The 27,368-nt window shown below is 38.2% G+C and overlaps 2 protein-coding genes across 4 annotated transcripts; one reads left to right on the top strand and one right to left on the bottom strand.

Annotated features, from left to right (window-relative positions):
* Positions 1–241: 241 nt before the first annotated feature.
* LOC119792075 (solute carrier family 25 member 45) lies at positions 242–26,552 on the bottom strand. Of its 3 annotated transcripts, XM_038298538.1 has the most exons (8): positions 26,534–26,552; positions 5,720–5,841; positions 5,340–5,460; positions 5,203–5,246; positions 5,059–5,130; positions 4,786–4,974; positions 1,496–1,730; positions 242–648 (listed from the first exon to the last, which is right to left on the bottom strand). In XM_038298538.1, exons 3-8 carry the CDS (start codon positions 5,419–5,421, stop codon positions 368–370), a joined length of 903 nt encoding a protein of 300 aa, XP_038154466.1. In that variant the 5' UTR covers positions 5,422–5,460; positions 5,720–5,841; positions 26,534–26,552; the 3' UTR covers positions 242–367. The 3 variants fall into 3 exon arrangements, with proteins under 3 accessions (XP_038154466.1, XP_038154468.1, XP_038154467.1); XM_038298540.1 differs by lacking the exon at positions 26,534–26,552 and having other exon boundaries at positions 5,340–5,457; positions 5,720–5,860; XM_038298539.1 differs by lacking the exon at positions 26,534–26,552 and having other exon boundaries at positions 5,720–5,844.
* On the top strand, positions 12,694–20,173 carry mad2l2 (mitotic arrest deficient 2 like 2). Its single transcript, XM_038298541.1, has 8 exons — positions 12,694–13,005; positions 14,951–15,069; positions 15,166–15,237; positions 16,738–16,838; positions 16,916–17,010; positions 17,106–17,179; positions 19,634–19,726; positions 19,889–20,173. Exons 1-8 carry the CDS (start codon positions 12,966–12,968, stop codon positions 19,925–19,927), a joined length of 633 nt encoding a protein of 210 aa, XP_038154469.1. The 5' UTR covers positions 12,694–12,965; the 3' UTR covers positions 19,928–20,173.
* Positions 26,553–27,368: the final 816 nt, after the last annotated feature.

The raw sequence follows: 27,368 nt of genomic DNA, 5'->3' as shown, positions 1-27,368 counted from the left end.
GCTTAGCAGAAAATCTAATGATGTATGCTATATTGGTGTTGAAAGAGTATTGTAATAAAAACATGGTTTCTCTGTTAGGCTGTTGAGGCTTTTAGGTTTAGTCGAACTACTTTTATTTGTGTATCTTTAATCAGATCATATATGTACTTAAATAAAAGCAAGTTTTGGTAATTTGATGGTTCTGCGTTCAGAATTTGAGTAATGAGCTGATTTTTCTGTACAAACATAAGGTAACAGGAGGTATTGGAACTCATTTTGTTATTATTTGTCAATGAATGAAATGTAACCTGGAAACTGTTAGACTTAAAGTTAACTTTCTTGCTTCCTTTTTGAAAAACAAAGTCCGTTTTTACTGGTGAGGATGCTTCTATTTACTAGGTGAACGGAAAATCTTCAGCAGACTCTCGTAGGTGAGGAAGGTGACGGCGTTGACAGGGAAAGCCCTGACACTGTTCAGTAGAAGACCCTTGAAGAAGACTCTGACTCCTTCGTCCTTTAAGCTGACTCTTATGCAGTGCAGGACGCCGCTGTAGTGCCGACCGCCAGCTCCAGACATTTGGAGCCGAGCCTTTATGACGTCCATGGGTGTGGCGCACGCCCAGGTCACCACACCTGCTACGCCCCCCGCCATAAGTATTGCAAAGGTACCTGAGGAAACAGAAAACATTAGAAATTATTAAGAAAATCAGTTACTGTACTGTAGTGTGTTAAATGATATTTTTGGGGGGTGTTTTTCCACATTTTATACAAATAAGCTTTAAAATACATTTTCTAAATTTTCCTTAAAACTAAGGTCTGTGAAAGATTTGACATAAGTTCCATTTTTATTATAAAGTTGGCAGCCATATGCAGGTCCAGCAGATTCCATAACAGTTTCTTCCCCACTGCCATTAGACTGCTGACTGTTGTGAAAAATTGGTTATTTTATTTAAAGAAATAAAAGTATGTTAGAACTGTAAATATACAGTCATATGTTTATATTACTATTTTTTATGTATTTATTACTGTTTTCAAGGCTGCACTTTAAAAAATGAAATTGTCTAGAGCTGTTTCAAATGAAATGTCTTTTTGTTTACACTCGTGTACTGTATACATAAGGACAAAATAGATCTGTCTAAGTCATATTTGATTTGGAAGTTTGGTTTGGTTACAAAACAATACTTTCAGTCACGTATTTGTAGCTTGTAGGGTTATGAATTGGCAAAAATTTTGCAATATGATACATATCACAATACGTGTGTTACGATACAATTTATCCAGACATCCTACAGTAACAAAGATTATGTGTTTCAATTTCTATTATTATACGGCTCTGGAAAGCATATCTCGTTGTTCTGCTTTGGTCGGAGCAGAAAAGCTGAATAATAGTTGTACATTTCCAACTAGTGGCAGGGGTGTCTTAGTGCTAGGTAAGATTATGAAATTAAAGTTTGCTCTAGTATGTTCAAAAAAGATTCTTAGACGTGAGTTCTTGCATCAGGAATCTCAGACTGACCTGGCTCCTCTCCAGTCTCAGTCAGGGTCTTACGGATGACCTCATAAGGGAGGAAATAGAGTCCATAACAGGGTACATCCCTCAGAGCCATAGCCACCCCTCCTTTGTACAGACCCTTTAGACCCTTCTCCTGCAGTATGACAGCTACGCAGTGTATGGGTCCACGGTAGCGCTCAGCAGCAGTTTGACCCTGCAGACGCACCTTCACCAGATCAATTGGAGCACAAACCAGCACCTGGAGGCACAGGATCATAAAGTATTAGTCAACTCAAATTATTTTAAAATTACATAGATATATTTTAAACATTTGTTCTTATAAAAACACATGAAAAACTTGAATCTCCTCTTTGGTTATTTCTCTTTTCTCTTTTGTTGCACTTAAATGCCTCTCTTCATTGTTATCAGAGTTAATACAAAATGCAGATTTCAGATAAATTTAATTGTTAATGAAAAAATAGCCTCAAACCAATCTGGCCTTATGTTAACACATACTTCTCACTTTGTTAGATATAAAATGCATTTGGAGGTTTTCTTTATCGTTCATCAAACTGATCTTAAATAAACTTCTAAATACATTCTTATCAGATATTTTTGCTTGTTTTAAAGCAGTATGTCCAGCAGTGCAGCTGCTACTCCAGGTTTCATTAAAAAAAATGTCCATTCAGAGTGAACGATGCTCTGCACTGGAAAAAAAAATTGAAATTGAGATAAACTATTTTTTTCTTAAAATAAATTATTTTTGTCTCAAATTGAGGAGGAAAGTGAGAAACTTTTCAAGTGGAACAAGACAATTTACATTTAAAATAGGAAAAAAATAATTGCATTGTCTTATAATTGCATTGTCTTATTTTAAGTGCATTTTATATAATTGTCTTATTTTAAGAGTAGAAATACTCATTGCATTGGCAGATCCTCTTTTTTACCTGCCCAAATTTAAGGCAAATACACTTAATTTAAAAAAGTTGACTTATTTCTAGATGGTTTTTGCAGTGTGTTCCACTTTTAGCTGTCCCTCCTCTTACTGTTCTCTGCAACACTGATGTCCAACTGTTAAAAGAGAGACCTGTGTTTGAAAGGCTGTAGCAAACAGGGATCCTTTGTGAACAGAGTAAAGATTGGGAAGGAAACATTGTGCAGAGTTGCAGAGCAGGGCGGCCAACACAGTGTCCTGTGCACAAACATCCTGTCCGATCAGTGATCTCCTTCCTTTTCTCCTTCAGTATTTGGAAATGGGACGGATCAACATTGCTAAACGTCCAACGATAGAATCAATATTACAATAAATGCTTTTAGTATTTAGTCAGTTTACCTTTTGCATAGCACTAATATAACTTCAATGCTTTGGTAATGGCGGTTTGCTGCCATCTGAAGGTAAGTAAAACAATATTTATGATGGATCAAAAATCCTCTTTTTGGGCTACTTAGAGCTAGATGGGGAATACTCTGACGAAATAACATAAAATAGATGTGGTCAGCAGCTATCTGAAAACTCATCAAATTGATTCCCTCTGGTAGATAATTTAAAGTTTTGATGTATCTCTTAGTTATGACACCACAACTTTTTGAGTGGCATAGTTTTAAAGCTTTGTTTTTTTAAAGTTTTGCCTTTTTTTTTCAACAAAAAGACGTTTTTGACTCATATTTGATGGCGGTACAGAGAAGTCTGATCATCAGGTCTGTTTTACATTTTAAATAGCTAAAAGCCACTTAAGCAGAATCGTAAATATGTTTCATATTCCCCATCACACAAAGATTAATATCAGGGAATCCCAACTTTATCACTTGTTTTGTCTATTTCAATTGGTTGAATTTCTAAGCTTTCCGGGATATAGGAGAGGAGAGAAGCAATGGATTCATGGCTCTAAGCAAGATAAAGGTGAAAGCAAGTTAGGTCTGTCTTTGCCTTATGGAGAAATATCTCCATAAGTGTCACCTACATGGTGCAGCAGGAGGGCATGAGACCAGGATGAAAAAAAATTATATTTATTAATAACCTTATTTCTTTGTTCTGCCGTAGGTGAGAAGCTGAAAAGGCAGTCAAAAGGTAAAGCTCTTATTGTACCTCTCCACTCACTCTACCTCTTTTACCTTTAGTAATGAGGTCAAGTTCGCTAAAGCATAAATGAGCCATGGGACAAACAGAACCCATCTAACAACAGGAAGTAGGCTAAACGATTCCAAAAAATAACTGAGATAACAAAGACTCTTTGACATCTATCAGTCTGGAAAAGATTTGAAGTCATTACATCCATCATTCCACCATAAAAGACTCATCCAGGAGGTAAAAGAACAAAACAACATTTACTGCCCTCCAGTTCTCACTCGTCTCACCATTAAGAATGACCCGCAACAAAAATGGCTTCCATTGATGAATTCCCTTGAGAAACTTGTTTCAGCCCAAACATCATGCTTTTAAAAGCTAAGTACTGTGTTCAATCTGATGTAAAACTATGCCATCCCCGAAAAAAAAGAACATCATAGCGACATTTTAACAAATGGATGTATAGTTTTGGAACTATTTGCCAGTTTAAGACATGCAGAAAAGATGCAGGGAATTTGTTGATCTTGCAGGAACTTGGAGTAGAACCCCATGCCTCACCATATTAAACAGTCTTCAGACATTTTTCAAGCACAGGGTCTGGGCAGATACATGACAACAGAACTGCTCAGCTGTGGAATCATCACGATCCACTAGTCTGGAATATTCCAGACTAGTAGGCGAGAAGTCTATCAGACAGAGTTGTACTGTAAGAAGGCAACAATAATACCTCTGCATTAACCAAAACATCCCCACTTTTCCAGCAGGTAAGGAGAGATTGATGTTGGTACTCCACACCTCAGTCTATCCAAGGAAAAATAAATATGTAAAGTAACTTATTCTGGAACCTAAGAGGCAATGATGAGGTCTGTTGAGGACTATTGGTCAATGTCTCAATTAGATTTGGAGGTTTAGCACTTGAGATTGTTCTTATGTACCGGTATGTCTTGTTATCTTATATAAAAAAAACAAGGGAAACTGATCCAATAATCTTCTCTGTCTAGGTTTTATGACTTCAATAGAACATTAACTTAAATGCTAAATGACTTTTTCTCCTTTCTTTTAAATCTCTCAAATTATCATAAGGCACATCAAAGATATATCACAATTACCCTGCTGTTACCATTGACTGTTGACTGAAAAACGTTCACTCTGAGGCCAAAGCACCACAGAAGCCATACCAATACACGCTGGGTATATTAGCAAATAGAAGTTTGTTGTGTGAAAACCACTGATTCTAAAGGGACCATACCTGCACAACGCCTGAGATGCAGCCCGCAGTGAAGACTTGCACTGAAGAGGCTTGTTTGCAGGGGCTGCGGATATTGCAGTCAGACTGAGAGATGTAATGTAAAGCATTGCTGTAAGAGCCAAAGACGATGGAGTTGGCCAGGCCAGTGGTCAGAACAGGAAAGGACATGCCTTTGAAAAATCCACGGAGCTGGAGTACAGAGAAGATACAGAATAGTCAAAGGGCTTATGCTTAAAGGTTTAATATAAAAACAAGTGAGGATGTGTCACCTACTCCTTCATTCAAGTATGTTTTAGCCACACAGTCAAACATCCCTTTATACACAGACTTTGCTTGCAGACGCACCTACAAGCAAAACAAGATGTTTTATGATTTACACAGGATTACATATGTGGAGGTTTCTGAGCACCGCGTCACCTTCACTGTGTCCAACGGATGTCCAAGTGCAATCCCCACTGCACCTGCAAAAACCATTGAGGAGAAGTTTTAACTCCAGACGTTCAAGCATCAATCTGTGTTTCTGTTTTCAGAGGCTTCACTAATGTTGTTTTTACCTGAAATGCTCCCAGCTACAAACTCCAAAAAAGGCATGACTTCACAATCAACAAAGCGATTCGTTTCCTTGAGGCAGTACATTTACAGCCGCTTATGTACAAACTCCACCATAACCAGCTGTTGGATAGTTAATGAAGACAGGAGTTAAAAAAAACTAACCAGGTGAAAAGGGAACATTGCTCTGGGCTGTAAGACTTTTCTTTAATATGTAGGTCTCTCTTATTTAATTAAAACAAGATGTAAAACCTTTCATAGCAATGCAGTTTATTTAAGTTAAGTTGTGTTGTATAGTTTAACCTTGTATGAAATAGTAATTCAGGTGACAGATTGTCCTAAGGTGGAGCATGAAGAGGTTTGCTAATGAGCCAGCAGTGCTTACCATCTGAAAGCGTCGCCTCATTGTTAGAACGTCTTTACAGATCTTTTTTTCACATAGTTTTGCAGCTTGTGGTTGATCTTTGGCTCCAGCTCTGAACAGGTTGTGTATTCAGCATGGCCGTCCTTTCAAAATAAAAGCTCTCTCTGATTACATCATTGTGCCTACGTTAGAAAACAAAGCAACATAGAAGGATTTTTAAGAAACTTATTTTGTCACACTAAGTTACAACGATATATACAAAATATTGGTCTAAAGATGTTGTTCTTTTCTCTTCTTTTTGGTCTTTATTATTTATTTTTTATGGGGATGTGACTTTGATGTTCGCTTCTGACACACAAAGTGGTGCCTGGGTTTAACTAAAGTTTTTACATTTCTTTTACAAGACAACCACGGGTGTAATGACATTGGCCAAAGTAGTTTTTTTTTTTTTATTATTTCTAAGTGATGTTTTTATGTCTTTAAGCGCTTTAACCTTTTTAATTGTAATTTCTGTAGTGGATCTCTAGACCCCATGGGGGTTGCTCGAGTGTGAGCCCGACCCCAACTCTGGGAATCAATAGCCTGAATCTAAATAAATGATAAATAAATAATTCAATTTGATAAAAAAGATAATGTATTAATTACCATCATTATTTCCCTTCATATGTAATATAGCGTGAATTGATATGAATTTTTAGGGGATCCCCAGACTGTCACATTGAGAACCTCTGCTCCGGAGCATGGATAACAGATTTGCTCCTTTAAAACCGAAATGGAGGACAATAACATAACAATTACTAGATTACATTCTTGTAAGATCATATTTGTTCTGATCTGGTTATCAAAAGTAAACCTTTGAAAACCAATTTTTAAGACTGAGCTACAGAAACATATTTTAGAAATATGGAGCCTAGGAAGAAGTTCAACTGAAGAAACAAATTACTTTACTAAATCCACCTGCGACTCAGTCAATCAGCATTGAAACACACCTCCACAAAAGCCAAAGTTTTTCTTCTCCACTGTCGCTTCATGCTTTGACTTTCATCTTTCAGGTTCCTGAGTGAAGCTCTAGTATCAGCTCATGCAGTCCACTGGATCTCTCCATAAAGCTCAGCATACCGTTTCGCTAACCAGCAGTCTACAGACTGACCAACTTCATCTATCTCCACTCCACCACCAGTTTCAGGCCTGGGGAGGAAACAGCCCTGTTCTTTACTCCTGTTCCTGCATATCTATCAAAATACAGCGCTATGTTTCCTGCCGAGGCCTGAGCGCCAAAGACAAAGTAATTGCTTGTCCACAATGTTACGTCCACCAGGCTTGTTTGGTGGGGGTAACATTAAAGGGGACCACACCAGGATTTTCTTATTAACTGAAAATTTAATTTATTGAATTATACTAAAGAAACAAAAAAACTAAAACAAATAGATAAATATAATGGGAAATCGGAAATGGATTAATACAAAACCTATAAGTAAACAGAAATAAGCCAATGCAAGCAAAACTAACAAAACCCAACCATAGAATAAAAACCAAACCAAATGGGGTTCTGAGGAGGAAAGAGGAAGAAGCCTCCTGTCTGCTGCTTGTATGACAGCTTTTAAAGCTGACAAGCACCAATTAGGGCAAAACAGATCACCTGCAGAAGGCCTGCCCCCAGAGCCCCGCAAGGAAAAGGGCAGAAACACGCTGCAGGCATCACACCTCCCCCCTTAACCTCTTACAACCTAAGGGGGTATAAATAAATTTCTGCCTGACAAAAACACACAAAAGTAAATCACTTATAGCCTCACAGCTATTAGATTTAAGAAGAAACTTTTGGTACGTCTGTAAAGGTAAGATGTCATAGAATGGTTTTCTGGTGTCAGCACCATTGTAGCTTTGACCCTGCCTGAAATATTAGGGATAAAATACAAAATATTTTGCATTTTTTCAACCTCGCCAAAATTTTCTTTGAAATAAACATTGCAAAACACTACCAAAATATTTATAGCACAAAAAAAGTAGTACAGACTTTTAAATCTAAATGTTGTGTAAAAATATACCAAATTTGGACTCAATCAGATGAATCATATTTATTTTAGAATGGTATTAGTGAGAAATTTCTTAGGCGGAGAGGCCATTTTGGCACATTTATCCAAAAATGTCACCAAACTGTGCCAAATGTGTTTTTTACATCAATACTGGGGGTTTGTTAAAATTACGAGGTCACGTGGCAGCTGGACCCACCGGTGGTTCCGTAGGGTTCTAGGGGTTAAAACAGAGGATCCCAACTAGGACCTCTGTAGCTATTTTTCTGTTAGTCTGGTCCATCAATGGCACGAGAAAATGCATCAGCCAGCACATTTTCAGTGCCTCGAATGTGCCGTATATCAAGGTTCTAAGGTTGCAGGAATAAGGCCCATCGCATCAACCGCTGATTTGATCTGTAAGGAGTGCAAAAAGGTCAAAGGGTTATGATCTGAATACACCACAACAGGAAATGCACCTCCACCCACATACACATCAAAGTGCTGCACATCCTCATCTAATCCTGCTGTAGCTCAAGTCTACTTTCATAGAAGAGGCAATTGCCTTCGCAACCTTTTCTTCCAAAGTGCGACCAAAATAAGGTTTCAATAAGTTTAGATGATAAAGCTGAGTTGGACGTTTACGATCTGGGGTAGAATAGTCTTGTGCAGACGCTTGTCGCAACACAGAATATGGACTGTAAAACTTTGCCTGAAATGATGAACCTTGAATGGGAAGTAAGCCAAGCAAGTAATTGTATCAATAAATTTCTCCTAATTGTCTTTTCTCTTCATGTGAGTTTTGCAGATTGAAATACTACATGTCCCTAGAGACTCTAATTATTTATTTCAGAAACAAGTTCAAACCATCATTTTATAATACACTTCTCAAATGTATAATAACCCTTCAACATTTATCCAGTTTTTGTTACTTTTAACTCCACGTACATTATATCACAAAGGTTGTGTTGTATCAATCCTTTGAACGAAAACTTTATTTTAAATGATTATATATTGCAAAGTACCAAAGTATGCAGCCAATGTAATATGGCAGCATTAAAAGGGAATTTGCCAAAAGAAATATTTTGTTTCACCAAAATTGAAGGATTACAAGGTATAAAGACACACAGGGCTCATCAGCGAAGTAGTGGATAGCATTGCTGCTTTGCAGCAAGAAGTTTTCCAGTTCAATTCCTAGCCTGAGGTCTTTCTGCATGGAGTTTGCATGTTCTCCCTGTGCATGTGTGGGTTCTCTCTGGGTATTCCGGCTTCCTCCCACAGTCCAAAAACATTTCTGTTACACTAGGTTAATTGGCGTCGCTAAACTGTCCTTAGGTGTGAGTGTGCACATGGATGGTTGTCCATCCAGGACCCCTTGAAACCCTGCTTGGGATAAGCGTGATGCAAAAGGATGGATGGAAGACACACAGGTCATCAGTTTCTCTATTGAAATATTTGTGAAATCTCTTTTCCTTGAAGCTTAGTTGACTGAATCTGAAAAGCAAAGGAGGAGAAAATGAAAATCAGATATGAAACAAGGAAAAGGAATGGACAAATAATATCTTATATATATATATATACAGCAGTCTAGTTGTGAAAGAAAACAGAAGGGGGAAGGTGGAACTGTTATTTTTTTGGGAAGCACACATAGCCTAATTAATATAATCTATTAAACTAAAACAATATGCATGGTATGGTTGTTAAATGTCAGGTATGCCAGTCATTGATCTTGACCAAGAAATCTTATAGTAGAACTGCAGTCAGTCCCTGGACTGGCATGGCTATCACTGCCCCTACACGGTTAGGGACTAATTTCCCACTGGGATCGGCTTCATAGTCATGGTAGGCCACTTCTTTGATTTTATTTATTTTGCTCAGGCTACTCGTAAACCCGCAGCCCACCAAATGTTGAAAGGGCAAAATATTGCCATTATTGTTAATATATAGTAGAAATTTTACACATTTAGTAATAAAATGTCATAGGGGATGGTATTTGGGGGGGTGGTCATTTCAAAGGGGGCTGATATATATATATATATATATATATATAATGCAACTCAGTGCATTTAGGCATGTAGACAGGGTCAAGACAATCTCCTGCAGTTCAAACCGAGCATCAGTATGGGGAAGAAAGGTGATTTGAGTGACTTTGAACGTGACATGATTGTTGGTGCCAGAAGGGCTGGTCTGAGTATTTCAGAAACTGCTGATCTACTGGGATTTTCACGCACAACCATCTCTAGGGTTTACAGAGAATGGTCCGAAAAAGAAAAAACATCCAGTGAGCGGCAGTTCTGTGGGCAGAAATGCCTTGTTGATGCCAGAGGTCAGAGGAGAATGGCCAGACTGGTTCTAACTGATAGAAGGGCAACAGTGACTCAAATAACCACCTGTTACAACCAAGGTGGGCAGAAGAGCATTTCTGAACGCACAGTACGTCGAACTTTGAGGCAGATGGGCTACAGCAGCAGAAGACCACACCAGGTGCAACTCCTTTCAACTAAGAACAGGAAACTGAGGCTACAATTTGCACAAGCTCATCGAAATTGGACAATAGAAGATTGGAAAAACGTTGCCTGGTCTGATGAGTCTCGATTTCTGCTGCAACATTCGGATGGTAGGGTCAGAATTTGGCGTCTATAACATGAAAGCATGGATCCATCCTGCCTTGTATCAACGGTTCAGGCTGGTGGTGGTGGTGTCATGGTGTGGGGAATATTTTCTTGGCACTCTTTGGGCCCCTTGGTACCAATTGAGCATTGTTGCAGCGCCACAGCCTACCTGAGTATTGTTGCTGACCATGTCCATCCCTTCATGACCACAATGTACCCAACTTCTGATGGCTACTTTCAGCAGGATAATGCGCCATGTCATAAAGCTGGAATCATCTCAGACTGGTTTCTTGAACATGACAATGAGTTCACTGTACTCAAATGGCCTCCACAGTCACCAGATCTCAATCCAATAGAGCATCTTTGGGATGTGGTGGAACGGGAGATTCGCATCATGGATGTGCAGCCGACAAATCTGCGGCAACTGTGTGATGCCATCATGTCAATATGGACCAAACTCCCTGAGGAATGCTTCCAGCACCTTGTTGAATCTATGCCACGAAGAATTGAGGCAGTTCTGAAGGCAAAAGGGGGTCCAACCCGTTACTAGCATGGGGTACCTAATAAAGTGGCCGGTGAGTGTGTATATGTATATATATATATATATATATATATATATATATATATATATATATATATATATATATGTATATTTATTTATTTATTTATTTATATAACTAACTGACATCCATTTATTTCTCAGGTTTAACACTATATTGACGATGCTTTTATGTTCAGTACTTGACAGATATTTGTTCCATGGTTAGATGTTTTTTTATAACCTTTGACAGTGCTGGCAAACCTTGCTTTGCTTTTTTCCAACTTGTTTGAGGCACAGCAGTAAACGAAGAGTTATTATCTTGAATGTTTTCCATGTTATAAAATCTAATGACCTAGAATTTGCTTAGCTGGACAGGACCAATGAGAGACCAACCTTTACGCAGAAAAAAATGTTTGATTGCTAGTAGAGAAAATAATATTTAACATTTTCCTAATGGCTTCTGGGGATCCACCCAGCATCCATCTTCTGCTAGTGTCTATGTGACAGGTGCCCATTTCCAGCAATCTATGGGCAAAAGACAGGATACCACCTGGACAGGTCACCAGTCCATCACAAACCAACACAACATAATTTTATTTGTTAAAGTACAGAGAAATATTCCTGAAACAGGCTTGGGGTATCAGACTGGGGTAACTTATTTATTTATTTATTTATTTTATTTTTTTCATTTCAGGCAAATACATGCATTGAAACATACAAGTGAATATCAATTAATCATTTTAAACTTACGAGTCATATTATAAATAACAAAAAAAAGTAAAAAAAAAAAAAACAGGCCTGAAAGGAAGTGGGAAGAAGAAAAGTTATTAAATCCCAGCTCGATGCTCATTCATAGAAAGCATATATATATTTCCAGCTACATTTAAAATGTATTTTTTTCCCCCAATTTTTTTCCTTAACGGCAACTTAGAACACAAAATTGTAGGAGGAAAAGCAAGCAAATAAATGAATAAATTTCCTTAATTAATCCTATTCTTCTTAATTTTTCTTAACTGTCAATGAACTGTTTTCATTCCCATTTGAGAACTGCCTAAGTCAGACAGAGAGTCCCACCTGAGGCTCATTTGGGGATCAATATAGTTTCATTTGAATCCATATGTGTAAGCAACCTTCATGTACCTTTTGTTTATTGTTTTATTTCCTATTTAGGTTTCGCATTTGGAGCTTTCTGTTTGTAAAGGTTTGGGGTTGGAAATGTTGGTGTTATCACTGGTGCTTTTACACCTACGGCAAAGATTTTACGGCTGAGTGTCAGAACACTGTTCTCATATGCAAGAGGTAAAAAACTTTCCACCAACTTGTTGGAACAAGTTATCAGCGTAGGCGAACCTTGACACCGATTTTATGGAGTAAAGGGTAAAGAAAAGAAAAAGCATTCTGTCAGGAAGTTTGATAACACCACATATAGTTGTCACAACACATTGTATGGACTTTAATTAACAGGAATATGTAGAATCATATAAACAGCAGGAGAATAATTAAAATGTATTTAATCTGAAACTATCCCATATTTATTTGTTTTGCTCCATTTTTGGACGAAATCGTATAGTTTCGGGGATGGGAAGTTGTGTACAACCCAGAGTATAACTTATCTCGATTTTAGAAATTATTTTTTGTTATTTTAATTAAAACAATGATGTTTGTTTTCCAACTACAAAAGAAAAAAACGTTTAGGAAATGATTTTCAAATAATCTCAATGTTTACCCTCACATTTTAAAGTATACATTTGTTTAGGATCTATATATATTAAATAGATGTTAAATCAGGAAAAAAAAAGACAAAAGCGTCATCATCACTGGACGTCGAGGAGCGGGAAAGAGCTACGTCATTTTTATGCGCGAGGAGGCTAATAACATACCTTTCGCTTTGAAAAATATGAACAAATAAACGTTTAATCGGGTTGGCGTCGCTGTTGTTGTTTTTATCAGACTCTTTTTGGAATAAATTTAAACCGCTGGCATTTTTATCAAACATAAGAGGAATGTCGAGCTTTTGAATCTAAAAATATAATCTGTCGCTTCCCATGTATAGCTAGCCGAATAAAAATCATTGCCCCACTTTTTTATTTTATTTTAAATAAACAATGACAACTCTGACAAGGCAAGATCTTAACTTTGGACAAGGTAAGACCCGTAAACACTGAAGCGAATAAATATAATAGGTGTTTGCTCTGCTGTTTCAAATGAAGGGCATTATTTGAAGGTGTTGGGGATATTATAAAGGTATAAATGTATGCAACATCATTCGCTTTAAGGCTTTAGTCAGACAAAACATAACAATGGAGTAATCCTTAACATTCATGTAGGTTCAGACGTTTTATTGGGCTTTAATTTCTACATGAAACACCAAATGGTCCAAACATGTCTTTGGTGTGGAGAGATTTAAAGTTTAAAGTGGATTTAAGAAGGTTAACAAATAGGAGGTGGATATCGTGTGAACCAAATAGCTCCCTGTTCTCTCTGGATGAAGTACAACAGATAATTTACAAAGGAAAACTGCAGGAATTAAGCAAAACTGGCTTCATTTTGCTGTCGTATCACACTACAGAAATGCAGAAGTAAATCAAGCTTTTGGGATTAGTTTGGATTAATGGCTTTTTGTAAGCATCAGTTTCTTATCAGAGATGGGATTAAAGTGCAGATTTTGACTGGATCATCTAACTACATGATATCAAAAGTTATGTATTTAGACTGCAGCTAAAATTGGTATTTTGATATAGATTATCAATCTATTGCAGCTCTGGATAAATATTTAAGATTGTTCTGCTGAAAGAAAGATCAACTTTTTGATCCTAAAGCAAGTTTTTCTCATCTGATCAGAGAAAGTTTTCTGGATCGCCTGCTGGGCGTCTGGCAAACCTCATATAGGACATCTTATGATATTCTTTCAACAATGCCTTTCTTCTTTGCATTATTTTATTAAATGAAAGAAAGGTTTGTAGGATGCACAATTCATAGTTCATAGATCTTCATGCTCTCCTTCCCCAGTCTCTCAGTTTAGGTGGACAACCATGACTTTCAGTAGGTTTCCAGTTATGCAAACTTTCTGAGAGGTAGGTAGTCTATGCAATTAAACAGCTCTGTGATATGCTCATAGTTTGATAAACATTGTTTTTTTATAACCTAACCCATCCTTAAATCCTTTTCTAACTTCCTCCCTGACCTGTGAAAACTCTTAACAGAACCGTTGTTTTTTTATTGCAGTTTTTATCATGATAATTAAACAAAGTTTAAATTGAATGCAGCTTCATTTTGATAGCAGGTTGCTGCACTAGATGTTATTTTGGAGCATTAGATAAAAAGGTCCTTCATAGAAATAGATTTACTCTATTATTTTATTTTTGTGAAGCTTAATTATCAAGGATGTTTGTTTTTCACTTGAAAGCTTTTTAAAATACATTAAAACTGTTTTTCTGTAATATTTAACTAATATAGAAAGTCTGCCTTTCAGTACAGGACTAATGATGCTTTTCTGTACTTTAAATGAGTTAAGATCATTTATTGCAATAAATCTAGATATGAATGTACGTTTACAAATATTTTGATGTGTAATTAAATCGGTTGTTTATCTGGCTTAAAGATTTCTAGCTTGACCACTTATTTGATATCGATCTATCCAGTCCCAGACACATGCTGCTGATTTTACTGGTCAATATTGCTTTCTCTTTCTCCATTTACATAATAAAATGAAAAAATCATAACAAATGTTAAACAAGTCTCATTGTAAATAAAATGGACATTTATTAGCAAACAACACACTAACAATAGATAACAAATGGAGGAAGCAGCAATCATGTTCTTCACACAGTCTCAAGGTGTGGCTGCTGAAGGCACTAATGAACAGGCGTATTGGCTGATACCAATACAAGAAAAAAACACAAATATCAGCTGCCTGATCAGTCTATCAGTCTGACTCTAATAAGATTTATGGAAGGGAAAATTGAATATTAATATTTAGATATTGGTGATATTAAAGATGAACAGGAGTAGGCTTAGTGCGCTCTGTTTGTGTTCATTGGTAAATAACGGTCCCATCAGTGGCCTGATTGGGATTATTTCTCTCTTCCAGTGGTTGCTGACATTTTGTGCGAGTTCCTGGAGGTCGCCATTCACCTCATCCTCTACGTCCGTGAAGTTTATCCCTCTGGAATCTTCCAGAAGAGGAAGAAATACAATGTACCCGTGCAGGTAAAGATTTCTATAGAAATGCACAGGAGTTAGCTTTAAGGCTATTCTGTTTGAAAAGTCTGACCCTGCTCTTCTGGTTGGTACAATCATTTCCAGATGTCCTGTCACCCTGAGCTGAATCAATACATCCAGGATACGTTACACTGTGTGAAGCCGCTCATTGAGAAGGTAAGATGAGTCTAATACTGACAGGCTGTTTCTGCTTAGTTTCCACTTACCATAAAAGGACCCAGGCCCAGATAACATACCTGGGCAGGGAGTGTGCAGGTCAGCTGGCTGGTGTCCTCACAGACATCTTTAACACCTCGCTGGACCGATCCATAGTGCCAGCATGCTTTGATTCTGCCACCATAATTGCGATCCCAACGAACCCTCAGGTCACCTGACTCAATGACTTAAAGCTGGTTAAAGAACACATCGTCTCCAGTCTCGCCCCAACATTCGATGCATTCCAGTCCACTGAGGACGCCATCTCTGCTGCTCTCCACCTGAGTCTGGCACACCTGGAGGAGAACACCCACATGCAGATGCTGTTCCTGGACTTTTGTTCAGCTTTCAACACCATCATCCCACAGCATCTGGTGGGCAAACTGGAACAGCTGGGCTTCAGTACAACCCTTTGCAATTGGCTGTTAGTCTTCCTCACCAACAGACCTCAATCAGTCCGGGTCGGACAGAACACCTCTGATATCATCACCCTAAGTACAGGCTCCCCTCAGGGCTGCGTCCTGACCCCCCTGCTGTTCACCCTGATGACACATGACTGCATACCGAGGTTCACCACCAATCACATCGTGAAGTTTGCAGACGACACCTTGGTGGTGGGCCTCATCAGAGACGACAACGACCTAGACTATAGAGAGAAGGTGGAGCAGCTGGTGGACTGGTTCAAAGATAACAGCCTGATCCTGGATGTGGAGAAGACGAATGAGATCACCCTGGACTCCAGGAAGAACCAGCCTAACCATGCTCCACTGCTCATCAACAGCTCAGCTGTAGAGGTGGTCAACAGCACCAAATTCCTGGAGGTGCACATCACAGTCAACATCACCTGGAATGTAAACACCACCTCACTGGTCAAAAGGGCACAGAAGCGCACTTTGCACTTCCTGTGGAGGATGAGGAGAGCCCACCTGCCCCCACCCATCCTCACCACCTTCTACAGAAGCACCATAGAGAGCGTTCTGACCAGCTGTCTCACTGTGTGGTGTGGAGGCTGCAGCTCCTCAGACTGGAAGAAGGTGAAGAGTAGTAAGAACAGCAGAGAAGATAATCGGGGCTCCTCCTTCCCCACCATGGACTGTTCTACCTGCTGCCCTCTGGGAAGAGGCTTTGCAGCATTCAATGCAGGTTCAGCAGAATCTGAAAAAGCTTCTTCCCCACCACCATCAGACTGCTGAAAAACTCCTAATCATGTCTCCGACTCTGCATCAAACTGACAACACCAAACCAAAACATTGCATTATTGCACCATATATATCTAATGTTCTGAACTTCCATATCAATGCATGTTTTTTGCACCATGTTTTTTCTGCCGCACTGCTTACATATGATCAATGCTGCACTTTAAATAATTGAAATGTCATGAAAACTTTACAAAACAAAATTCTGTTTGTCAGTTTTCATGATATTTCCATTTAAGTCTAAATCATTCTCTTTGTGCTTTAGAACGATGCAGAGAAAGTGGTGGTGGTCATCATGGACAAAGAGCATCATCCAGTCGAGAGATTTGTCTTTGAGATTTCCCAACCTCCTCTCCTCTCAATCAGGTTTGCTTCCAGCTTTTCTGTGAAATCCAATTGGGGGGGTATTTCTGATCACTAACCGCTGTGTTTGATGGGAACAGCTCAGAGACTTTGCTGTCACACGTGGAGCAGCTGCTGAGAGCGTTCATCCTGAAGATCAGCGTGTGTGACGCTGTTTTAAACAACAACCCACCAGGTAACAACGAGGGGGATTAGAAGCTCTAACGGGTGGACAAAAGAAAAGATGCGTTGAAATGTGGAAAAGAGCGAAACGTTTTGTTCCTGCCTCAGGTTGTTCTTTCACGGTGCTTGTGCACACCAGAGATGCTGCCACACGCAACATGGAGAAGGTTCAAGTCATTAAGGTGAGCTGTTATTGGACTCAATGCAGTTCTTGGTGAAATTATCTCTACGTTCAATTTATTCCATGTTTATATTGCGATTTTTTTTATATAGATCCAAACCTAAAAGGTGGGATTTGCAATTTGGTTGTTTTCTAAAGGCTTTCTGTCAGACAGTCCTTTAAACATCAACCCCAACGTAACCTGTGTTTAATGTTTGTTAGTGAAGTGAAACTGCTTCATAGAACTAGACGGACAGTGGGTTAAAGGAAAAGTCCGGTCAGCAAGGAATAACCACGGGGTCGTTAAAACTAATACGATCGCTGTGATTTAATGAATTTAGCGTTAATAAGTAAAAAAATAAAAACAATAATTTTCGTCACAATCACTGAGTCTGGGAGCGGCCATTTTTGCAGAAATATAGTAACACCTCACTCCTGACATCTTCCGGCAGTGACGTCACAGTGCGGTAAGCCAAGGCCAATCATTACAAGCAAAATCATTGGGAACTACTAGACACATCTGCAATCAACAATTATTTATGATTTCCAGAGGACCTCACCATTGAAATTCACAAGAGCTATAGTTAAACTGACAATGCCCACGTGCATGGCAGTGGGTTGTTGCAAAACATCGAGTAAAAGTGAAACAAAATTAGTTATTTCACCTTTCAGACTCATGATCGTCCACGTACGAGTTACTGCGGTCCTGGTCGTTGGATTTCCAACTTGAAGAGGGAGGATTTGCCATCAAACTTCTGGCCAGGAAAAAAAACACGTCCTTAATCCGTTACTCACTTGTTAGGGTTGTTCAGTTTCCCCAACTTTAACCTATAAAAAATGAAACAAAAACAGTGTAAGATTTTTCCTAAAATGCTTTGCATAGGAGAGTCCAGAGTTGAACTGTCAATCTCTGCATCTCCGCTTGGCTCAACACTTGCCAGGCTTTTTATTGAGCAGTCAACACATTACAACAGCAGGAGTTAGTTTCGATTACGCAGTCTCTTAGACATAGCATGAACTTTTAAGATAGGGAACTTGCCTGGTTTCAGTATACGCTTTACACAAGGTGTCGGGGTTATGACTTTTCACTTCTCTGCTTCTCAAATGAAAAACAGGAAAGCATTCTTGCAAAACATTGGACTGTCTTATGGCCTTCATACACTATTTCCAATGATGAGAGTAACATAGAAAAACAAATGATTGAGAGCAATATAAAAGATATAAATGAATAAAATGATAAAAACAACAGAAATCATAATAACTCCAACACACTGCTTCGTATAGTGCACTGGTCGTCACCATCACGGATAATAGAGCGTTGTAAAAAAACACCAGATACAGCTCTGGGACTTGCTCAACAGCCGATACTGCACCGTGATGTCACAAACCAGTAGGTGGCAGTAGTGTTCTTTGACAAAGTTGGATGTCTCCAGTAAAGCACATTCAAATGAAATTACTCTTAATTACAAACACTGATCATTTATTGAAAAATATCTAACAATTTCATACTTCAAGTACTTTCAGAAGTTTGTATTCTGAATATGACCGGACTTTTCCTTTAAAGCAAAGAGGACCGCCCAGAACCTCCCTGGGAGCAAAAATTACTCCTCGTCAGCACAAATATACACAAACAAATCCTAAAACAACCAAATAAAAGGCATCCAGAGGTTCAGTGGTGTGGTATTTACAGATTTTCTTTACAACAGTGAAGGTTTACTTATTTGTACTGAGATGTGTGCTACTTCTTTGTGTAATGAAAACACTAATAAATGACTAAGAGGAAGATTTTAAAGAACTTTGCGAAAAAATATTACAATTAGTTTGAGTCATTTTTATTCAACTGTTCTTTATGATGCTGTTTAGGGCTAAAATATCTGTTTACTTCATTATACCCTTAATTCCTATATTTAAAAAAATGAAAAATTTAACATAAAAAAAAAATTGATACATTTAGGATACAGTTGCACATTTTTGACTACTTTGTTGTAAGAATTCTTTTTGTTTTTCCAACTTTATTTTTGATTATGTATTGATATCAAGTAAAAATTGTATGTCAATCAACCACCCCAGCTTCAGTTGTTTATTGTTTGAGAGTTTTGTTGCTTTTCAGGCTCAGCTTATTTGTTATTTATTCTCAATTGAAAAGAAATTCAATTTCTTTTTTTCTTTTTCTTTTTCTTTTTTTTTTAACAATGAGGTTGTGCTTAAAGTGCTACTTCACTTACCATCCTCACCTTTGACCTTATATAGAAATCTAAATTGGTCTTTGGAAAAGGAAGTTTGTAAGCCACTGGTTGATTACATAACAGTTTAAAAAATTCTAATATGAATGCGACAAAACGTAAAAAAATGTTTGTAGGGATGAAAATACTTTTAGGAGGCGCTGTATGCAGGCTAAGGCTCTGAGCGATGTCAGCTGCTAGAATATAAAACTATTTGCATGATTTCAGTCACTTATGCTCATTCGTCTTTGCAGGATTTTCCATGGATCGTCGCTGATGAGCAGGAAGTTCACATGAAGGAGCCCAGACTCATTCCACTGAAGTCCATGACGTCCGACATTGTTAAAGTGAGCCGAAAGGAAAAACATTCAGAAAACCCTGCTGGGTTCTAATGTGCAGCCCATCCTAAGGCTTCTTCCTGTGATGCTATTTTCTGTATTGTCCTCCATATTGTGTGCTGAAATGCATCTGTTTACTGTTACTCATATTTGTTTGTTTGGCTTTCACAGATGCAGCTCTATGTGGAGGAGAGAGCCCAGAAAACGTAAGGAGAAAAACAGATCATTCTGGGCAAGCTGATCGGTGACAGCTGCACATAATCAGCTGAATATTTATCACAGCCTGTCGCTGCAAGATCAGTTCTAATGAAGACATGGCGTCAGGAAATGTTTAATATTCCTCATGGAAACTATCTGCAGGGCTTTCCTATCTTTGCTCTCGCATTGTACATCAGACGGAAACATTGGGATGCTGTCTGAGAAATAAAAAATGAAACATCCTGCTGAGAAAGATGATTTACTGTGTGTGAAATAGTAACTCCACTGTTGGTGTAATGAATGATGTTGATGACATTTGTGAATCTTAAGTACTGCTTTGTTTTGCCAATAATTCCCCTTGTCTTTTGAATTAACTGTAACTATATATTGTGCATTACAAAATTATATAACGCCTTTTTATATGATGTTCTTGTCTAAGTCAGACATTTTAGCTGTGTTAGAGAAAAGGATTGTATGTATAATTAATCAGCAATAAAAACAAAAAACGGCATTCTTTATTCTTTGAAGTGTCTTTGGATAGATTTATCACAAAGCTGCTGGATGAGAACAAACCCCTATCGATGATGCAGGAAGCAATGGTGGAACTAACCTTTGATTAAAGGTGTTTGAAGCCGGGTTCATGGGAGAAAATCATTGCAGCAGCCTTCCTGCATAATAGAAATCTCTCCCTAATGGCTTCCTTACTCTGAAAACCATCTTACCTGCTGCCAGTGCTGTGTAAGCTCTGCTGTGGTGGCAATTCAGGTCTGCAACATACTTATGGCAGCCTGTGTATATTTCTGCTGCATCTGGACACAATTATATTCAATGTCAATCTAACAAATAGTAATAAATAATTATGTTATTGTGAATGAAAAAAAAAACAACAGAAAAATACATTGTTTTAAACATTTTTCTTAAATTTATGTGAAAAATAAGTTGTCTAATTAAATAAGGACTTTTAATTAAATGTCAAAATATTTGCTATATATATATTGATGCAAAATCAGATTTATTACCTTACATTATTTGCAAGGCATCAGGAAAGTATTTGCCCTGCTGTATTTTCTCCACATTTTATGAAGTTGCAGTATTTAATCAATTTCTTTTCTAAAAAGATTCAATACATTCTGTTGTATGTTGTTGACAATATTTTGATTCGTGAAATGTTATTTTATACCCAGTCCTTAAGGTCTTATTTATCTTTTCCATTTATTACTCCCTGTTTGATCCTAATAACCCATCCATATATTTCCATACTTGTTTAATATAATTTACGGTTGCAGTTAACAGATTTAATCATTAAAGGTCCAGACTGGACTCATAAGGGCCAGAGCCGCGGCTCCACCTCCTGAGGAGGCTGAGATCTTTGGAGTGAGCAGGTTCCTGCTCAAAACCTTCCAAAACTCTGTGGTAGCATCAGCCCTCCTCTGCGCTGTCGTCAGCTGGGCGCCTGGCAGCGCAAAGCGGCACAGAAAGAGACTGAACAAACTAGTGAGAAAGGCCAGTTCTTTCCTAGGCTGTACTCTGGAATTAGTTGAGGAAGTGGCTGAGAGGAGGGTGCTGTCCAAGCTCACATCCATCATGGACAACACCTTCCACCCTCTGCACCAGTCTGTAGAGGAGCTGAGCAGCTCCTTTAGTGGAAGACTTTTACACCCTGTCTGTAAAAAGAAGCGCTACCGCAGGTCATTCATCCCCGCTTCCATCAGACTCTACAATGCAACACTATAACGGCAATAACTTGTGCTACGTATAATGTGAAATTTAACATTTGATACCCCGTGCAATAACTATATATATAAATACCCATCTATATGCAATAAGCAGGTATAATGATCCTACTATAAAATTAAATAAAAAAAAAACTAAATATTTGGATGCACAGTATATACTGTTTACATCCCATTCACCTTTTTCTTCCTTTGGCACATTCTTCTTCTTTGACTATTTGAGCTGATGTAACGAGTGAATTTCTCCACTGTGAGATCAATAGAGTCAATCAATCAATGGAGAAAATAGTGGACCATTATGGAAGGGAGCTAGAAAATCCCCACATGCACAAGAATGGCCTACTTTCCAATCAATAACGCTCACGTCCATCTGCTGAATATATTTGTATATTTATATCATCCATCCTATTTTTCCAGCTTAGTGCTTGTCAAGGTCACAGTGGGGACGGTGCCTATCTCCAGTAGCAAGAGCCAGAGTACAACCTGAACAGGTTGCCAGTCTGTGGCATGGCAACACATAAACACACACACTCACAGCTAAGGACAATTTAGAGAAGCCAATTAACCTAACGCCATCTTCATTGAGAGACATGTTTACATTTATAATTTATATTTATTTATTATAAACATTTTTACAGCACTGGAAACATAATGAATGTTTTTTTTTTTTTTTTTAACCTGCTGGCAAAAAAAACCCCCATCTTTTTTCCATTCTCATACATCTTTAAAAAAGCTTCAGGGAGCTGCAAGGGGGCCATTAAAGAGACGCGTACGGCTCTGGGGGCCTGCCCTGTGGTGATGGTTGGTAGTTTGAATCCAGGATGGGGTCATTATCATAAGACAACTCTAAATCTGAGTTTTCTCCATCCATTGACCAAAGTAGCTCCAACCTTTTTTGTACAGGAAAATGCTCTGGAAACAACATGAAATAAAATTTTATAAATAGCTATGTCCTTTTTTCTATTTAGTTGGAATGCTTTTATGCTTTTCGTTTAATTCATTTCAACAGGCCAATGTGCGGCTTTTTATCTGCATCAGAGTTAGTTTGAAGCTTATTCAAAACTACATACTTTTATTAGCATTTTTAGTCCATTCCATTTATGAATAAATGTATTTATCCAGTGATTTAAATGTAAAAGTAATTCATTGGGACAACGTGGAGTTTCAGCAGCACCAGAAACTGTGTGTTTTTCTTATTCTACATGTATTTGCTCGCATATAAGCTGTTTTGAGGCATTTTATGATAAATGTGTAAAACTTTTGTTATTGTCTAAATAAGAATAAACTATAAAATACTATAAAATAAACCTCCTTGCATCGGCAGACCCTTTTCACAGGGGCATGTTGTGGATCTGCGGTGCCTGAGGCACTGATTTTTTTAGTAATTAATTTTCCACTTTGATAGCTCTGCCACAGCTCTTGTGCGCCCCGAGATGACAGGAAGTGTATTTGATCACCAGAGAGAGAGAGAGAGAGAAAGATGAGGCAAGAAAAGTCCTTTTCCACGACCTGGTTTAGCAAGAAGCTTGGCTAAGTGCACGTAGCTTTACCCTGCTTTCCCTTTTTCAAACATCAGGATCTAACCCAGCATGGATAAAGACAGTTAGGACTGATTTAAAGCACTTTGTACAAAAGGATTCACATTGAAAATGATATATTATAGTGTACTTTTTAAAAATGTTTCTCAATCTGCATAGTTGCTCTTATATAAACACATTTTCAGAAAACAAATGGTTTTTATATATTAAAAAATATAAAGCTGGGCAATAGATTCTCCAAATTTAAACTGGTACATTATTTTTTTTAGGTTTGTGAAACCTTATTGGACCATGTAAAAAACAGATTTTACTTCATAAAGCCTCAGAAGGGCAAGATTTATGGACAAAATGCAAAGGTCTTCATACATTTTTTTTTAATGTTTTTTTTTTTAATGTTTTTTGTTCTTGGCATTCATATAAATATACTGGTGTGATAAGTTAGTGTATGTTTGACTGGTTTTTAGTATTCGTCTATTTTGAATTTATAGCGCCCCCTGGAGAAAACTCCACCAGCCGCCACTGGCCGAGACACTACCATTTACTGTTAAAAAAATTATCATACAGCTCTCCAATCTTTCCCATCATGATATACACAACTGATAGGATCATCGCCATCACACCATCATAGGATGAGCAAAAATAGACATGTATGTATGTAGAGGTGTTTTTTTGTTTTTCCTTTTACAGTTGCACATTTCAAGTTTTCAGTTTTCAAGTATTTAATGAAGATAAATTGTGCCTTCATCAGTAGTGGATTAGAGATATACAGTTAAGTTCACAAGTGGGCCAATTCAATTCAGTTTGATTCAGGTAGATATTTAACAATGCAGAAAATAACAATCTGATTGTACAATCTACATATGACGCTTTATAACAATAAATAAGTACTATAAAACATTTGCTCGCATGCTTGCATTAATTATCTGTGCCCATGCATTTTAAAAATTAATAATTGTCCCATTTTTTTTTTTTTTTTGGTGCCCTATTGTGCCCCTGTATAGTATTGGTTCAGCTGACGCCCCTGCCTCCTTGGATCAGACTTGATGTCTGATCTTAAATAACACCACTGCCTCTGTTAATATTTTAAAGAAGTGCAACCAGTTACCAACGCTGATTTCTTTATTTAGTTATACTAATAATCTATATCACCAAATTCTTTGACAGCGGATACTTTTGTGCGACAAAATGCCTTTACCGTCACTTTAAGGCACAGGTTTATGAGGACATAGATAATACCTTAGTTAAAATGTGGAATCTATTATAGAAATCGCCCACGCGGTCCCATTCTAGTGACTTCCTTAACGATTACAGTGCGATGGGCGTTCCCGCGAAATGGAACGAGAGGCGTGTCACAAAATAGTCAGATGGGCGTATCGTTCTATGTGTCTTTGATGCGTCACTATGACGTAACAGGCCCAGTAAGTACACCGCGGGTCAGTTTTCTGTTGACAATGGTAGGATTAGACGCTCTGACAAATTACTGCAAATAACCTGCATTTAAAAAACACACAGGAAGATGGATAAACAACTGCTACCTGAGGAGGACTTGCAAAAAAAGCATGAAAGAATTTTACATCAGATTAGACAGAAGACAGAAGAAAATAACAATCTTCAGGATGAGTTAGATGCCTTGGAAGAAAAGTATCAGGGGCAAATAAAACAGCTCCAGAAAGAAGGTGAAGAATTAAGAGGTAAGATAGAAGGACAGAAAAAACTATTGGAGACCCGCGACGAATTAGTGGAACACAACACATATTTGATGGAAAAGGGGGATAAAATAGATGATGTTATAATTTCACTTAAATCCAAGAAAAGAGAACAGGACAAAGATTACGCATATCTTCAAAATCTGGTGAACGAGATCGAACAAGAAAATGTGGACAAGGGCAAGTTAATAACAACACAAAAAGCCCAGATAAACAAATATAAAGAACATGAACCAACAAACACACACCTTCGATCTGAGAATCAAATTCTTCGTGCAAATAAAGTGAAGCAAGAGGCCAAGATTAAGCAATGTCAGAAAACGATTGAGGAGATTTACGTGAAAATAGAGAGTCTTAAAGAACAGAATCAACGCGAGAAGGAAAAACTAGAGGAAAAACAATGTGAAAAATATCTAAATAGAAGATGGGAAAATGCTGGGGAAAATATCTTGGCTGAGAAAGCAAACAAATCGACTCAAGCAGAATCTGAACAGCCTCAATCTAACGCTGAAAAAGACACTCAAACTGTAAAGCAAGTTAAGCGTAAAAGTTGTTGGGAGGTCGGTAAAACATGCCTGAAATATTTTGCTAAAACTGTTTTCATCTATGCACTGGAAGAAATGGCCTTAGCGGTGGCTTATAATGCATTTGAATACTTCTTTCAACCGGAAGTATTCCCATACTGAAAAAAACAGGTTCTTTCAAAATATCAAATTCTGGCCAGAATTTGTGTTCAGTATTGGACTATTTCAAAAGAAGGTTCCAGGTTTGATTTCTGGCCTGGGGTCTTTCCGCATGTAATTTGCGTGTTCTCCCCGTACATCCTTGGTTTCTCTCCGGGCACTCCGGCTTTCCAAAAAAGATGAAAATTTGATTAATTGGCTTCTCTAAATTTTTCTTAGTTTTGGTGTTATTGTGAACTGCACATTTTGTGACCTTCCTCCAGAATCTGTTACACATTTGTTTTGGTTGTGTCCATACTCTCTAAGACTTTGGTTTTCAGTTGCAAAAAAATGTCCCCCAAACCTTTCCTTATCAATCTGTTAATTATCTTGGCTAAATGTCCTTTGCATAAATTCAAATTTCTAAAATAAAAGCCAGACTTTAATGTTTATCTAATTGTGCTTAAACAATATTTTAGTACTATTAAACCCACTTCTCACCAAAAGGCACAAAAAAACATTTCAACATGTTCCCAACTACATATTCTGGACAATTTATCTACATAGAAGATATGTGTAGTTGTATAATATATGTATGTATGTATGTTTATATGCATACGTATATATGACACTCCTAAACACATCGGTTTGTAAGTTTGTTTATCTTTCCTCCTGACTGTACTTGTTTATTACGATTATATTATTATACCTCCTGGCATATTTATTTGTTTATCTGTATATTTTATATGTTATTGTTGACTTTAAGTGAAAAAAATATGATTAAACTCTGGAGGAGTGAAGATGACGACACAAAGCAGGCAGGTTTAAACAGTTCTTTACTCTACTCCAACTGAGAGCAACTGTACAGAAACCCATATATATATACACATCTGAACAAACATAACTGCAACCTCTGCACTGAGTGAGAGTCCGCCACATATGCCCCCCAACAAACGTCCAAAACGGCTGAACTTGGAACCTGTAGGATGATCCTGGGACATCCGTGCCTGAGGACGAGGGCGACACGGAGGGGCTGCAGGGGAATTGAGCTCCGATAGAAGAGGATCTCTGGAGGGAGAACAGTGGTCCATTAAAATAGTGGAGGGGGGTCTTCCCCTGCGAGGAGCTTGGGCCGTTACCACCTGATCTTCCGCCAGGACATGAGCAGGTTTGAGCCTATCAATACAGATAGTTTCCTTACGCCCTCCCAAATCCAAAAGAAAATGTTTAGGCCTGGTTCAAGGACTCTGAAAGGGCCATCATACATAGGTCGTAGGGGTGATCTGTGTGCATTGTGTCGAACAAAAACAAATTTAGAGGTCCCAGCAACAAAGGACTGGGGCAAACAATGGTGAACAGGGGTAGGAACACGAAAGGAGTCTCCCTGAGGGAAAAAACGTTGCCCAAGTGGACTGAAATGTGGCGTAGGCGAATCAGGTAAAAATGCCCCAGGGACACGCAGGGGCTGACCGAAAACCAGTTCAGCTGTGGAAGCGCCAAGGTCCTCTTTAACGGCTGAACGTAAACCAAGCATGACCCATGGAAGGCGGTCAACCCAGTTGCCATCAGTCAAACCGGGCTTTTCTGTCGTTGTGGATGACAGGGGTACCACTTCCGGCCACCGGGTAGTGCGATCGATCATGGTCAGGAGATGTGTGAAACCCTGTGATGGAGGAAGGGGACCCAAAAGGTCTACATGCACATGATCAAACTGCTTGTTAGGGATGGGAAATGGTTCCAAGGGCGCTTTAGTGTGCCTCTGGATCTTAGCACGCTGGCACTGGACACAGGCCCGAGCTTTTCTGTCCACCTGG

The sequence above is a fragment of the Cyprinodon tularosa genome, unplaced genomic scaffold (genome assembly GCF_016077235.1).
Source record: "Cyprinodon tularosa strain WSP-4 unplaced genomic scaffold, ASM1607723v1 ctg409, whole genome shotgun sequence".
Lineage (NCBI taxonomy): Eukaryota > Metazoa > Chordata > Actinopteri > Cyprinodontiformes > Cyprinodontidae > Cyprinodon > Cyprinodon tularosa.
This window is presented reverse-complemented; position numbering and strand designations above follow the sequence as displayed.